This window comes from Neodiprion lecontei, chromosome 2 (genome assembly GCF_021901455.1).
Source record: "Neodiprion lecontei isolate iyNeoLeco1 chromosome 2, iyNeoLeco1.1, whole genome shotgun sequence".
NCBI lineage: Eukaryota > Metazoa > Arthropoda > Insecta > Hymenoptera > Diprionidae > Neodiprion > Neodiprion lecontei.
In genome coordinates this window covers 17,089,254-17,103,399 of record NC_060261.1, presented here as the reverse complement: position 1 = coordinate 17,103,399, position 14,146 = coordinate 17,089,254, and the positions used below count along the sequence as shown (strand labels likewise).

General features: G+C 39.0%; 2 protein-coding genes across 3 annotated transcripts in view; one reads left to right on the top strand and one right to left on the bottom strand.

The window, feature by feature from the left end:
• The window catches only part of LOC107221709 (flotillin-2), a 533,503-nt gene that overhangs the window by 153,865 nt on the left and 365,492 nt on the right, over nt 1-14,146 (bottom strand). The window lies entirely within an intron of this gene.
• LOC107216616 (juvenile hormone esterase-like) lies at nt 139-13,077 on the top strand. 2 transcript variants are annotated; one of them, XM_015653859.2, is made up of 7 exons: nt 139-632; nt 3,669-3,816; nt 3,954-4,299; nt 4,544-4,906; nt 11,365-11,528; nt 12,133-12,449; nt 12,519-13,077. In XM_015653859.2, exons 1-7 carry the CDS (start codon nt 244-246, stop codon nt 12,712-12,714), a joined length of 1,923 nt encoding a protein of 640 aa, XP_015509345.2. In that variant the 5' UTR covers nt 139-243; the 3' UTR covers nt 12,715-13,077. The 2 variants fall into 2 exon arrangements, with proteins under 2 accessions (XP_015509345.2, XP_046587059.1); XM_046731103.1 differs by lacking the exon at nt 4,544-4,906 and having other exon boundaries at nt 140-632.

Sequence of the window (14,146 nt, the reverse complement as noted above, 5' to 3'; positions counted from 1 at the left end):
ATGCGGCGATTAAGAATCTGCCTGGCAGTGATTAGTTTAACGAGAATCAACAACAAAGTTTCTTTACACTTCTTTATTATGTAAAGGGCTGGACGATACGAAACCATTGGAAATTCAGTTGGCTGTATCAGACTCGAGTATTTGCACTTGTTGTCGGTGTGAAGTCTGAAACGTGAAATGAGGAGTGAGTATCGATAACTAAGGTGGTTTAACGCATTGCATCTCCGAGTGATACCGAGACAAATGTATGTTATATTGTTTGTGCGATGGTCGTTGGACAGCTTGAATATCATGTTTGACGATTGGCATGTCGAACTCGTTCGCGATGGACAAACAGTTCGAAGCCATAAAACAATCCCACCAGCAAGATTCGCCAGATTCGAGTTTGTTCTCATCGGACAACGACGTGTGACGACAATGGTTTCATATTCAGGAGCGGAGTGTCTTTTTCTCTCACTATTGCTAAGCATTTTTTTCGCGTCGAGTGCCGGTTACCTCGGTGGAACTACTCAACCGGAAGTGACTATTCCCCAAGGGACTCTGCGGGGAAAAATTATGACCACCACCCATGGCCGAAAAGTGTCGGCCTTTCTGGGAATTCCTTATGCGCAACCACCGGTAGGAAATAAGAGGTAAGTGAAGTACATAAATTTAGTGCTTACCGATTCCATGATGTTTTTTATCATAGAAATCATCATGTAAATGCAACTGATGTGGCACTTTTAACTACCTACAAACTTAGGAATTTGGAATGGGTGGAAAGGTCCATTAACACAAAGATTGCATTCAGTGAAATAATAACAACATATGTTCGTTTTATAGCTTCGAATAAAAATAACATGCGCCAGAAGTACAAATAAAGTGAAAACTTTTGACGAGAACATCTATAAACCGAGCATTAAAGAGAATGCATACTGAAAGATTTATAAAGAATTAGTTCAGGAACAACACGATCTATAATTCACTGAAATTGGCCGAATGGGTCTAAAAGCAAGACATGTATGAATATATTGTAAAAAGATCTGAAGGCTAGATACACTTTCGTGTGAAAAAATTCATACGAATCATCCTAATTCAGTAATTTTTTTTTTTAAGATGAATTTTTGATATCGTAATATCTTAATTTTAAATCTTCATTCATAAAACTAACAGTTTCAGACTGGCCATGAGCCAACCCTCGAACTACTCGTTCTCACACTGCAGCTTCCAAGTTTGTAGATAGAAAATAATAGTAATAACTAATTCGAATTTCATGCTACAAAATCAGATTTGTCATCAACGCTTTTGAAGCTCTCGGATACTATTTTACGTGGAAAAATGACAATTTTTCAAATTTTAATTCACTATAATGGATCCACCGTTTCAAAGTTTAGAAGTCTAACCTTGGATTTGCTATCGGTGAACCAAAAAACTTCGCCTAACAATTTCTTCCACAATCGGAATCTGTTTAGATGTTTTGCCATCATATTGGATTAATTTTTTCGATTTCACAATCGGACTTCAAATTCGTGATCAGCCACCTGACAAATTTACGAGTACCGATTTTCATCGAAATTCAAATGATTTTTGTTCGATATCAGATTATTGAATTCACCAAATCTGAACTATGCAAATCTGACCTTAGATTCGTGATAAGCGACCCAAAAACCCCACGATACCAATTTATATTTAATTCCATTCACCCAATCTGAAGATATCATCATTTTTATCTGACGTTTTGTAATTTTGTAACTCGAATAATTGAAAACGTACCGAACCGATGAAAGCCAAAATCATCGGAATACGGTAACTCGGTCTCGAGATATCGTCCGGCAAAGAAATTGGTTACATATATACATACGTACATACGTACACTTGGGATGTCAAACTTCTGTTAAAGGGGAGACCTAGTTGGAACGTCCAGAAAAAGACGTTTTTTCCGAATTTTTTTTGGCCAAACGACAAGATAATTTATAACAACAGTTTTTTCATATAAAAGATATATATTTAAAGTACACATTATAATTTTTCAAAAGAAAAATATTATAAAATAAGCCAGTACGAGGCAATGGGCGGGACGTTTGCAAAAAAAAGAGGTAGTTGCGGTGATCACTCTCGCGCAGCAATGGATCATCTGAATCCAACAAAAGAGGGGGGGGGGGGATCTTCGGTTAATGATATAATGATCCGGATCAACGAAGGGTTTTGAAAAATTTCAATTTTTCACAAAATGGCGGACGTTGAAAGTCAAAAGTGTCGTTTTGACCAAAATTTCACTCACATTTTTGGCAATAAAAAAAAATGAATAAATGTCCAAAAAAAAAAAAATCCTCATTTCGTCCGGAAGACAATTATGTATAGAAGAAGTGAGACAAATTTCAAACCGATCAGTAAAGCCGTTCTCGAATTACAGTGATCACCGACTTCGAAAACATGGCTTCGAGAAAAACGCGTTTCAAGTTTTGGGTACGATTTGTATGCAGATAAAAAATTTATTTTATAACTTACATTGGATCGTCTGTTCCTGGGCCACATACTGCGCCGTTCTCCGCTTTGTTAGCTGCACCTGCAGCAGTTTTTCGTTGACGACGAGCTACCGGTGCCTCTCGAGTATTTTCGAGGGAGCGCCGGTTTGCTTTGTCAGACACGGCGCCCTTCGAAGTTATATATCTTTGCGAATAACGGTCCGATTTGCATGTCATTATTCGGAAAATACTCTTGAAATATTGTTATTTTAGAAAATGGAAAAAAACGATTTTTTCAAAATGCTAACTGGGTCTCCCCCCTTAACGGACACCTCCCAACAACGGATTCCTCTTTAAAACGGACACTCTAAACGTCCCCAGAAGTATAATTCAGACGTTAATATTGTTCTGAATAGCATACACTATTCAGTAATAGACAACATTTTTAGTCCCGAAGATGTCCGGTATTGGCAAGTTTCACTGTATAGAGAACAGTTGATTAGGCGCATTTTTGATTTATAGCAAGATCATCATTTGAAGAATCATTCTTTGACCGTTTCTTTCGACTATTCAATTGAGTCTGTATACTTTCGAAAACACTGTAATAATTATAATTACAAAAATGTTATTGAACACTCGCGTACACTTGAAAACACAGTGTTCGTGCAAACAAGAAAGTTATCAAAAGAAGTAGATATACTTCAATAAACAAAGTTTGCAGTTCCTTCCATTTCTGTAAGTGCGTGACATAACACTCACAATGTCTATACAACACTGACAAACCTAACTCTGTTTCTATGTAATCTTATCTGGCGTTTGTCAGTCGAACTATGTGAAACTAAATATTCATTTATTTCCAACTAGTGGACGGGTTTGTTTGTTAAAATGGATCAGATGGTTACGAACGGAAATTAATTCGAAGGACTAGAGTTGCACGATTTCATCGGGTTCACAACAGGTCAGATACAAATCTTGATATGAAGGTAAGCAAGGTGCGGCTCAGAGTAACCGACTGTTAGACCCAATTTTAAACCTGCTGATTAGGCGATAAGAATTCTATGTGTAAATGAATATCAATGATGAATATATAAGATCAACATTCAAAATAGCAAGGTCTTGCGAGAAGCAGACATACCATCGGTTGAAATGTTTCAACTGAAGAAGTCGCAGCCTTCGTCAACTCTCGTCATGAATCCGATAACAAAAGTTCTCTTTGTATCGCAGATTCGCGAACCCCGTGCCGGCGGGTGGTTGGGAAGGAATACGAAACGCTACTGCCGACGGAAACTTTTGTCCCCAAATAAGTGGCACAGACCATATCACTTACCTTGGAGACGAAGATTGTCTAAACTTGAACGTGTTCACACCGCAGGTAATCATTCCCATCTAGTAAGGCTTGCTTATTTGCAGGCAAGCCGGTTGCTGTGCGAGAATAGAAGCATGAGTTCAAAATCAGAAGTCTTGTAAAGCAAACATAACTGGATTTGACTTAGGATCCTATACATACAGATAAGTGACGGTAAGGACTCCGCGCTACTTCCGGTAATGGTATACGTTCTCGGTGGGAGGTTCATGATGGGGTCCGCTAATTCATCGGTGTACAGCCCGAAGTACCTTTTGAACCAAGATGTAGTTTTCGTTACCTTAAACTATCGTCTGGGTATTTTGGGGTTCTTGAGCACTGGCGACGAAGTGGCTTCCGGAAATTGGGGCCTGAAAGACCAGGTCCTTGCGCTCGAATGGGTGCAGCGTAACATCAGACACTTTCACGGTGACCCTGATCGAGTGACGTTATTCGGCCACAGCTCAGGGAGCGCTTGCGTTTACCTTCTGACGCTTTCGAAATTGACAATTGGTAAGATGGAATTCAGAATGAAGTCAAACAAGGCTCGAGGTAATATTCAACAGACTTGATTGATGAATATTGAAATCTTTTAACGGGATGACTGATATCATATTTACAATAATCAGGACGACGTATTCTATCTTTACAACAAGTACGACGCGACGTACTGAAAAAATTTTCTCCATCGATGAGTTGACGAACCTAGTTATAATCAAATGCTGAAACATAGCGTAATCAATTCACGTCATTACAGGACTCTTTCATAAGTTCATCATGCTAAGCGGATCTGGCCTTGCGCCATGGGCCTACAGACCCAGGGCTGTCTATGCAAAGCGCGCATTTGAACTCGGCAATTACGTTGGCTGTTTGAATAACACTTCGGATTCCCTCGTCAGGTGTTTGCGTAATAAAAATGCTTTGGATATTACAACCGTGTTCACACGGTTTTACGTGTGGCATTGCGAACCATTCACCACATGGGCTTGTACTGATGAGCCAGATATCAAGGGGGCTTTTTTAACAACTAGCCCTGCAAATATTGTGAGAGCTGGTCAGATTCGTGACTTACCTTGTATCATGGGTGTCGTTGAAAACGAAGGTATAGCGACTACTATAGGCAAGTGAATGCAAATTTTTTTGGTTTGATCATTTCACTGCGAATTATGAGTATCTCACGGCTGATTTTGATAGAAAAACCCAGAAAGTGAACAGAATGGCAGAAAATAAGCCGTAAAAACAGTACAGTACTTGCCCGCAGTAGTCAACCCATCGGCACCTTTAAGGTGCGTTCAAAGAAGCGCTGTACATCTCGAGAACCCGGAGAGCCAAAATTTCCACACCGCTGAAGCGATCGCAATGAAACTTGAGCAAGTAATGCCTTATTTTGGCAAAAAGTGTAGCGACTTTTTATTTTTTCAATATCTTGAAAAAAAAAATTACAGATTGGTTACCACTCACACAAATTGAGAAAATTATCACAGTTGCACTGAATGGATGAAACTATCTGGTATGATGCCACTGTCAGTAGTTTAGCGTACATTCGTAGATAATTAAAACATAACTCACTACCTGATAATTCTGCTCTTCTGGACTTTTACCCACTAAAAAACAAAAAAAAAATGATAAAGCTTGCTCAAAAGTCACCAGGTCAAGGACCTGGACAGCCAGAACTATGGAGCGCTTGTCCTGGGAGTCGAATTTCACGAGGTAGTGGTCCTGGAGCGCAGGAACTACGGAGCGCTTGTCCTGGAAGTCGAGTTTCACCAGGAAACGGACCTGGAGCGCAGAAACTACGGAGCGCTTGTCCTGGAAGTCGAGTTTCACGAGGTAGCGGACCTGGAGCACAGGATCCAGGAGATAGAGAACCTGGTACTCGAAACCTGCGGAGCACGATTTTCATACGTCCTCTCTACTGCGCGGTTGTTTCCGGACTGGGGAATCCGGCTAGCTGATTTTCGTCGTCGACGAGTACTATAGATCAATTGCGTCAAAGGAAAAAAAATTTTGGGTGACGTCACGTTCTGAACATCGGAACTTTCTGCTTAAAATTATAATTCCAGTATATTAAAAACTTCTGTATTTGGAGAATGAGCGAGGCAAAACAGGAGAATAGAAAAAGGCTAACCATTGATGAGAAAGTAACAATTATTATCAATTGGTTGAATACCGGTTAGTCGGGCCATAGGCTTAGGCATGATTACGGTATCGAAAGATAGACTCAACCGAAAATTAGGAAAAATAAAGAAAACATTATTCAGTATACTTCAAGACCAGCATGAAAGTACGAAGAAGAAGAAAATCACAAACTTCGAAGATAGTGGTTTTGAAAAGGCAATTTACAGATGGTTTGTGTAACAGAGAACCTTAGGCGAACCTCTCTCACAGGCGATTTGAGCCGAAAAGGTTTCAACATATCACCAACAAATTTTTGGTGCAGCATCTAAGTTTAAGGCGAGTAACGGTTCGCTCGATCGTTCTAAGAAACTTCACGGCATTTCTAGTCTTACGATTCACAGTGGGACGAAATCCCGAAAAAGGAGAGTAAATCTTAAATGAACTTCGATTCAAACAACAATGATGTCAGATTTCGAAGATAGTTGTTATACAGGGGTTTTTGAGGTCATTGATTATGCATTCAAAGTAAATATTTGCCCAAATTTTACTTAACAAGAAGACGACGAATGTCACGTGGCTTAAAATTGAGAAACAGAGAAATAATATTCATCTATATTATATAAAATCCACACATCAATACTTTAAAAAAATTTATGTAAAGAAACGAAAAAAGCATTTTAGCAAAAGCATCGTCAAAAGTTTCAAATATTACAAAACAAATTAATGGAATACAATTTCCTCGTCGGACTCGTCAAATTCAGAATCATTTTCTGCAGTAGATTGACATATTGTAGGTGAGATTAACAATTCTACAGTTTCCAGAGATAAACTGCATGTTTTTTTCTGGGGTAATGTACATTTGGGGACAATGAATCTGAGAAGGCTAATTTGTTACACTAGACATTTATGTTGGCAACACAGAGAAACCTACAGCGCCATAGACGGTCGAGTGCGAAACAAACTCAATCTCATAAACATAACGTAACCCATGCACGTTGAATCTAACCTTAGAATACGTGTCAATTTAACAAGTTATTGTCCCCGCGGTATTCTAGGGTTATATTCAACGGTCATGGGCAGCCGCCTGACACACGCTTTTAAAAGAGGTTCGCAAAATGTCCCTCGGTTCTGCCGCCAATCTCCACCACTAGTGGCGCTAGTGGTCATCTGACAAGCTTGCGCGCGGTCAGCGAGGGCAGCGAGCGTGTCAGAAGTCTACTAGCGCCACGTAGAGGAACTAAAAAACGGGGACAAAACGCGTACAATTTTGTAGTATACGAACTGGGTGAGTGTCAGGGGGCTGGTCATGGGTTGTATCATGTTTATTGAGATTGAGTTCGTTTCGCGCTCGGCCGACTATGGCGCTGCAGATTTCTCTATATTGCCAATATAACTGTCTAGTGTAAAAAATTGGCCGTCTCAGATTCATTGTCCCCAAGTGCGCGTACACTCGAAATGTACGGATCAGATGTTATCATAAGCCGATTGAAAACATCTTCCATTGTTCCGGATCTTGAACACTTTCGTGATAAATCTTCTTCAATAGTATTGATGTCTTTGTTTTTAGCTTCTTAAGCATCTTCCGATAGTTGGCGGATCGGCAATAATGCATGAGCTATTATTTGTGGACCATGAACAGGAAGTTTGTGCATCGCGGTAAATGTCAGTGAATTGCAAACCCTTCTCTCTATCATCGTTAACATCATTTTAAATTCAACCGAGAGTTCGTTCTGATGTAGTATTGTTTCGTCAAGAACAAGTGAATTCATCTGATTTTCGATGTAGCGTTCTTCGTTTACAGTCAATTTTGTATTTTAGTTCAAAAACTGTAATCTTAGCGGCATACAAGTCACAATATCGACAAGCATCCGTTTTTTCATCGACAGACACGAGTTGTATTGGCACAGCTGAAGTAAAAACACAGTTGAATCCGACGTGTTGTCATCTTAAAACTTTTGTTTATATGTACATTTTGTCCAGAGTTTCGATCGTAGCCCCACTTGCAAACAAGGGTCATCTGCTTATCACTTTCGTCAGCAATGCTCGAAATAACTTCACGTTGAAGTGATATAATACGCTGATCTGTATGGTTCAGTAAAGCCTGTAATTTAACTCTGCTTTGCTCTCTGCAATACTAATAGCCGTACGGGGGGGATAACACACTTTTTTAGCTTCTGCCACTTTGGAATTGGGAGGCATACGGAAGTGCTGTCGAATGTTCAGAGATCTCGGTTCTTGGTAGTCATTATTCGACATTTTGCGGTCCATCAGATAGGAAAGTGCCGCATCTGCGGATAATGTAACTTTGGGTGTTATTTCACAGAGCCTTTCGATACCTCGAAGTTTTCGTTAGACTCGTCAGTGTTGCATCCATCACAATTCGAGGAGCGAAGGCTCATTCGAACAGTAGTTGATAACTTGTTCGTAGTCAACGTTTCACGGATTTCTTCGGGTCTCTTCCGTTTCTATCTTTGACTTACGGACTAAAAGTCTTTCGATGGGTGACCACCCTTATTGGTCGGTGTGTTTTGGGAATTAGCAGCTACAGGAAAGGATACATCAAGCCATGACTGATATTTCTTGCAAAACGTATTTTCTTCCCTACAAACCGATTTCCACATTGTTCTCATTTTTTTAACAAAAACTGAAAAGGACTGCCTCACATGATTAGGTATAAGCACCGAACGTCCGCTCTTCTCGAAAATTTGCAATTTAAAGTGTTCCAATGCAGCGGGTAGTCCCGTCCTTCAAATGCCATCTTCGTGTACGGAGTAATATTTTTCCCACTAGGTCCTATAACAAAGCCGCAGAGAATTTGAAACTGATTTGCATATAAAAACTTGAAATATTTAACGTAAACTATAACAAATGAGGCGAGATCTAAGTCGTTGAATAAATTAAATTTTTCCGAAGCGATTTCGTTTCATCTAGGAGATTGTTCTCTGATATTGAGGAGACAAAAACACGAAAACGTAATACTCATTCATATAATTTATGACAGATAAGACAATATTACACATGCTGCTTCTCGTGAAATCTTGAACATAAATTATTGAAGACATTTATTATAAACAATGTGGATCTAAAATAACCGTGCTAGTTTGTTATGAAGTCTCGGTATATGTTAGGACCGGTTTTATTATCCCATTGTACGTACTGTGAAATTTGCCGCGTCGCGCTGCGTACCCGCTCATACTGTACGCGACTTACGACCAAAAATCATTACAGCCAAAGGAGCAGGGGGAAGCGGGCGACTCTTATGGATTTCGTAAGCTAATAGCCTATAACCAATAACTCTGAACTTGGATCGTTGAAGAATATGGTAGAAAATGGTACATTTCATCTGTTTGAAAATTGAGGTCTACAGAATCATATCGTTTTCACGAGAGCACCGAATGTGGCCGTATTTCAAGTTGTTGATAATCAATTCTTGACTGAACTGATACAGAAATATTTTTTACGCACTTCCAGGAGTCGAATCTATATTGAAAATTAAAAATCGCACAATTCACACTTGAAATATGAAATTTTGAAGTTTAGTGCTTCTGCTTTGTATTCTCGCGCAATGTGTGCACCGTCGATGACGGTCAACTTTGAACCGAAGTTGCGAGCCAGGTACAGAGGATTCACCTTCTGTTTTCGGGGTTTGAATGCACTAATTATTGCTCTACCTGACGCTTGAGTCAAAATTCACTGAAGCGGATTTTCATTTTTCGAGATTTACTTCGCTTTTCAAGGACTTCGTCCCACTGTACGATGATCTAGGGCATGAGGTGATAAAGGATCGTTTTACTATAATGGTATGCGCTGATGCAAGTGGATCCCATAAAATTCCTCTTTTATTCATTGAAAGATTTAAAAAATACCTCGGTGTTTCAAAAACGTTACAAATCTACCTGTGATTTATAAGGGTCAAAGAAATGCCTGGATGGACCGAGATCTTTTCCAAGTGTGTTATAGAGAGGTTTTTCCACCCAACGTAAAAGAGAAACATGGATCACCTGTGAGATACCTTCTTCTCCTCGACAATGTATGCTTCTTCTCATCCAACGATCGATGTCTGAAACAGCATTGCCGATGCTAGCCAAATTATGTACTTGCGGCATAACGTAATGTGACTCACCCGTATACAACCGATATAACAGGGAGTAATTGTTAAAATGACAAAAATCTATAGAAAACAAGTGCTTTTGGCAAGTGTGCAGTTATTGGAAACGATATTCACTCGCTTAAAATCAGTTTACGAGATTTGAAACTTCCTTAACGAACGAAAAAAGTTTCATTCAATTTAACCCAATGGATATAACTGAATATGTGATTTTCAACTGTAAAGTAAATGTATAATTATGATTTTACGTTAAAAACTACTTACTTCGATGACATTTTTTTATCGTACTCTTAGAATAAACAATGTTCCAATCAGACCTTGAGCAATTTCCCTACATATTTCGTTCGATGGAAAGTGTGACGGCTACGAAACTCAGTTCTACGCATATTTCTAGTGGCGCGACTAAGCAGGGTCTCGGGGAAATCTGTACTGTAGAAGGAGAACGTATGCAAGAGGAAATTCGTCGACTATTGAGGGGCTGACTACTGCGGTCCATTACTGCATTTTTCTCCGTACCTTTTATCGCCTCGGCAAATCAATTCAATCAATAGACGTAACATTAAGTATGATCAACATTTTTGTCATTAGATATTTATTTGCTGAGTGAAATGTTTTCTTTATTTCTCATACAATTGTGTTCCATTGAAGCATTTCATTCGAATTCTGGTAATTCCATTCAAACGTTCTATAAACTTTGTATAAATCGATCCGTATTGCTTATTTAGATAGATAGTCCGTGCACGAGTTAAATAGTTAAGTGTTTACTGTTCATGCTTTTTAGAAATGTTGCAAATCGAACAAGTCATACAATTTTGAAATGAGATTCATTAAAGCACATTCGACCATGCGTTGACGGATCTCCTTGTTTGTGACGTGGTTTTCCGACGTGACGATTTGAACACGGCCTATGAAAGTAAGAGCACGAGATACGACAGTTGTCATGCCCATCATTTAAATGCAAAGGCCTGTAAATTTCAGATTTTCTCGTGAAATCATTTTTGAGATGATCGCTGAAGCTTTTCGAGACAGACCGACAGACGGATCAACAACTTTCAACCAATCTAATTTTCCGATACTAAATGCCTAGAAATGTTAAGATCCATTGAAGTTGAAGACGGTTATTTTGGATAGAAACCAATACTTGTCGTACGTTAACATAGCTGATGGAAAATGAAAAGAGGTGTGACATTGTTGGATCCTGTACGGCTGACGATACGAATCATTTAAAAATCAGATAAACAGAAAGTTGAGGCATGATTTTGAGGTTTTGAAAATTCGTAAGGTTCTCGCTCTTATTTTAATTAGATCCAGTCTTATACCTAACTGTTTGATAATTTTACTCGTTACACCAGACTTCTATGAAAAGGAGGGTTGGCTCGAAGACTTTCTGAAAAACTTTGATCATTTGCTGCCGATTTTTTTGTACTGGTCGGATCAACCGGACTCTGGAGCCGCTTGGGTCAAGGCGACCAAGTCGTATTATTTCAATAACGTTGAAACAATGAATAGAAGTGAGGTGAGTAAAAAGATATTCAAACTTAACGATTGGAATACGATAAGCTTTCTTACTGTATACATATCTAGCTGTTTAGGAGGGTTGGAAGTCATGAATGTTTCCAAAGAGTTCCAGTGGTTAGGTTTCATATTTCCGACGTTGTTCATTCAACTTATATTTTGTATCCTAACCATAGAATATCGCGGAAAAATCTGAACAGCTGAAAACTGATCGCGAAATTCACTACCATATTTGACAGAGATTTACTAATAGTTGGCACAATTATGGAGTTTGGTCGCTGCAGTTATCTTTTGACCTGAACGCATGATTTCTATCATCATGTGAAATTGTTACTGTACGCGTGGATCATATCAGGAGCTTATACCTTATCAGTCTCTTAATTGAAAATCGTATGACAGTAGCGTCTTTTAGCAGAAATTCATCGAAATTAGTTGTTTTCACAAAAAACTACAGGCAGTATGTAATAGTTGTGGGTGAAAAAAAATTCTTGTCGTATCAGTTATGGTGATCGTTGACCTAAAATAATCTGTAATTATCCGTATCGTGCCAACCAAAGAATTGAGTGTTTAGGTGATGCGCCATTTATGAATCCCTTTTTTTGCAGTTGCTGACTAACTTAACGTTACTCGTCGGTGACGCTGGGTTCACCTATCCGATGTACTCCTCCCTGTTATACCAGCATGCAGTGGCAGTAAATCCCCAATATTTCTACGCCTTCAGATATCGGGGCACCTGGAGTAACACTTACGTTTACGGCAACACGTTGACGGACTACGGAGTAGCACACGCGGATGATCTTGGTTACATTTTTCCACATGTAGACTACAATATGATGTTAGCTCTCAACAAAACCCCAAATGAAAAAGATCTACAAATGAGAGAAATCATGGTGCAATTGTGGACATCTTTTGCGAATCACGGGTAGGTTTTTTTCAATAATGAGAATATCTGATGATACATATGATTCACAACTAAAGCATGCATTTTCAGAAAACCTTCAACTTTGTTTTTTCATGGAAATACAACGTGGGAGCCGTACTCGAAAAAGGACAATTACCTTCAGATAGGGGATAGATCCGAAATCACGCTAGAGGTTAAACATTCCTTCTCAACAGAGCGAATGCAATTTTGGGCTAACTTGGAAAGAAGTACGGCAGAGGCAGAAACCATCGGGTTCATCCACTAACACGCCACCGCTAGAAGATTCTACCGTCAATATTCATCGACCGATCAAACGCGGTATTCCTGTAAAAATGCCGAAATCATCGAAATTCTGCATGCAATGTCGAACAAAAATAAACAGATACTTTTTCGTATATTGCGAGAATGCGGCTAGAAAATTTATTCCAATAATTAGTAGTATTTCGCTTACAGAAATACGTTTCTCGGCATTATTAGTGCTTGAGGGAAAATTTTTTTTTGGATGTTTGTATTCGGCATTCTATGTAGAATTGCGTTCATTACAGCATTTTCACAGCAGTGATGCGTAGGTTTTGATAACATTCAAAATGTGTGACATATAACGCAATCTGTAACGACTGAATATAGCATCCTCTAAAGAATGAATTTCCTTTTTGTGATCCTACTTTCATGCTCGAAATTCGTCTTGTACCTGTCATAATGTAGGTGCGAAACATACTATTTGCTAGCTGTTCATTCATCATGATGAGACTTCCAAATATTGATGAAAACGATAGCACAGCTATAGACTCAATTTGTCAAGGATATTTTCGTGTTATCTATATCTTCTAAAACCTTACCCAACAATGAACATTTCAATAGTATCTATTCTTGAGGGAACTGCGATGTGTGATGGTCAGAATGTGTACGACTTGTGTGTACGGTGGCGTTACGCGATAAATGGGAGTCTTCGTCAATCAAATCGAATATGAACACCCTGGTCGGTAAATGCCATACGCCTTAGGCCAATAGTAGCAGCAATGTTAACGAAATTCGTGCCACTGTGATCTGATTTGGGTGTTATCCGCCAGACGATGTTATTATCACCATGGTTTGCATATTGGTAGCATATCTTCTGACGCAGCATTGCAATAAATTTCCGGAACTTTTCCGAAAATCAGTTGGATAGCTTTAGCAACATCTTGATGAAGAGTTGCTCCATGGAGATGACTATTCAATATGTTCCATTCTTTCGTTTCTTGCTATCGAGAATCGCTTCGTATCAGAAAATCATTATGCAGCAGCGACTCGTCACTTAAAATGATGTGGTGAAAGGTAGCCCTAATACCTGTTTCAAATGTTTTCACACAATCACTGTTCCGCCTGATCGCGAGATCACAATCAATGGTGATTTTCTGAATTAAATCATCTATCAACTATTTCTCGCACATAACATGAGTCCTTTCGTGTTGTTCTACTAATTCTTAAGCCTCATCCTCGTGCGTTTTTTTTACGTTTCAGAATTCGTCCACTCGATTGAAACAATATCATACCTATGTGAACCTAGCACCCGACTTAAAAAAACTCAATCATTTTTTGTTGATTCTTGTAGGTTTTTGTAGGTAGTTGTTTGTAGTAACAATGATTTCGTTTGTAGTAGCGCCAAAAAAAAAACATAAGGGGTTGAAATGCACAGGTGCAACACACCTCGATAGAAT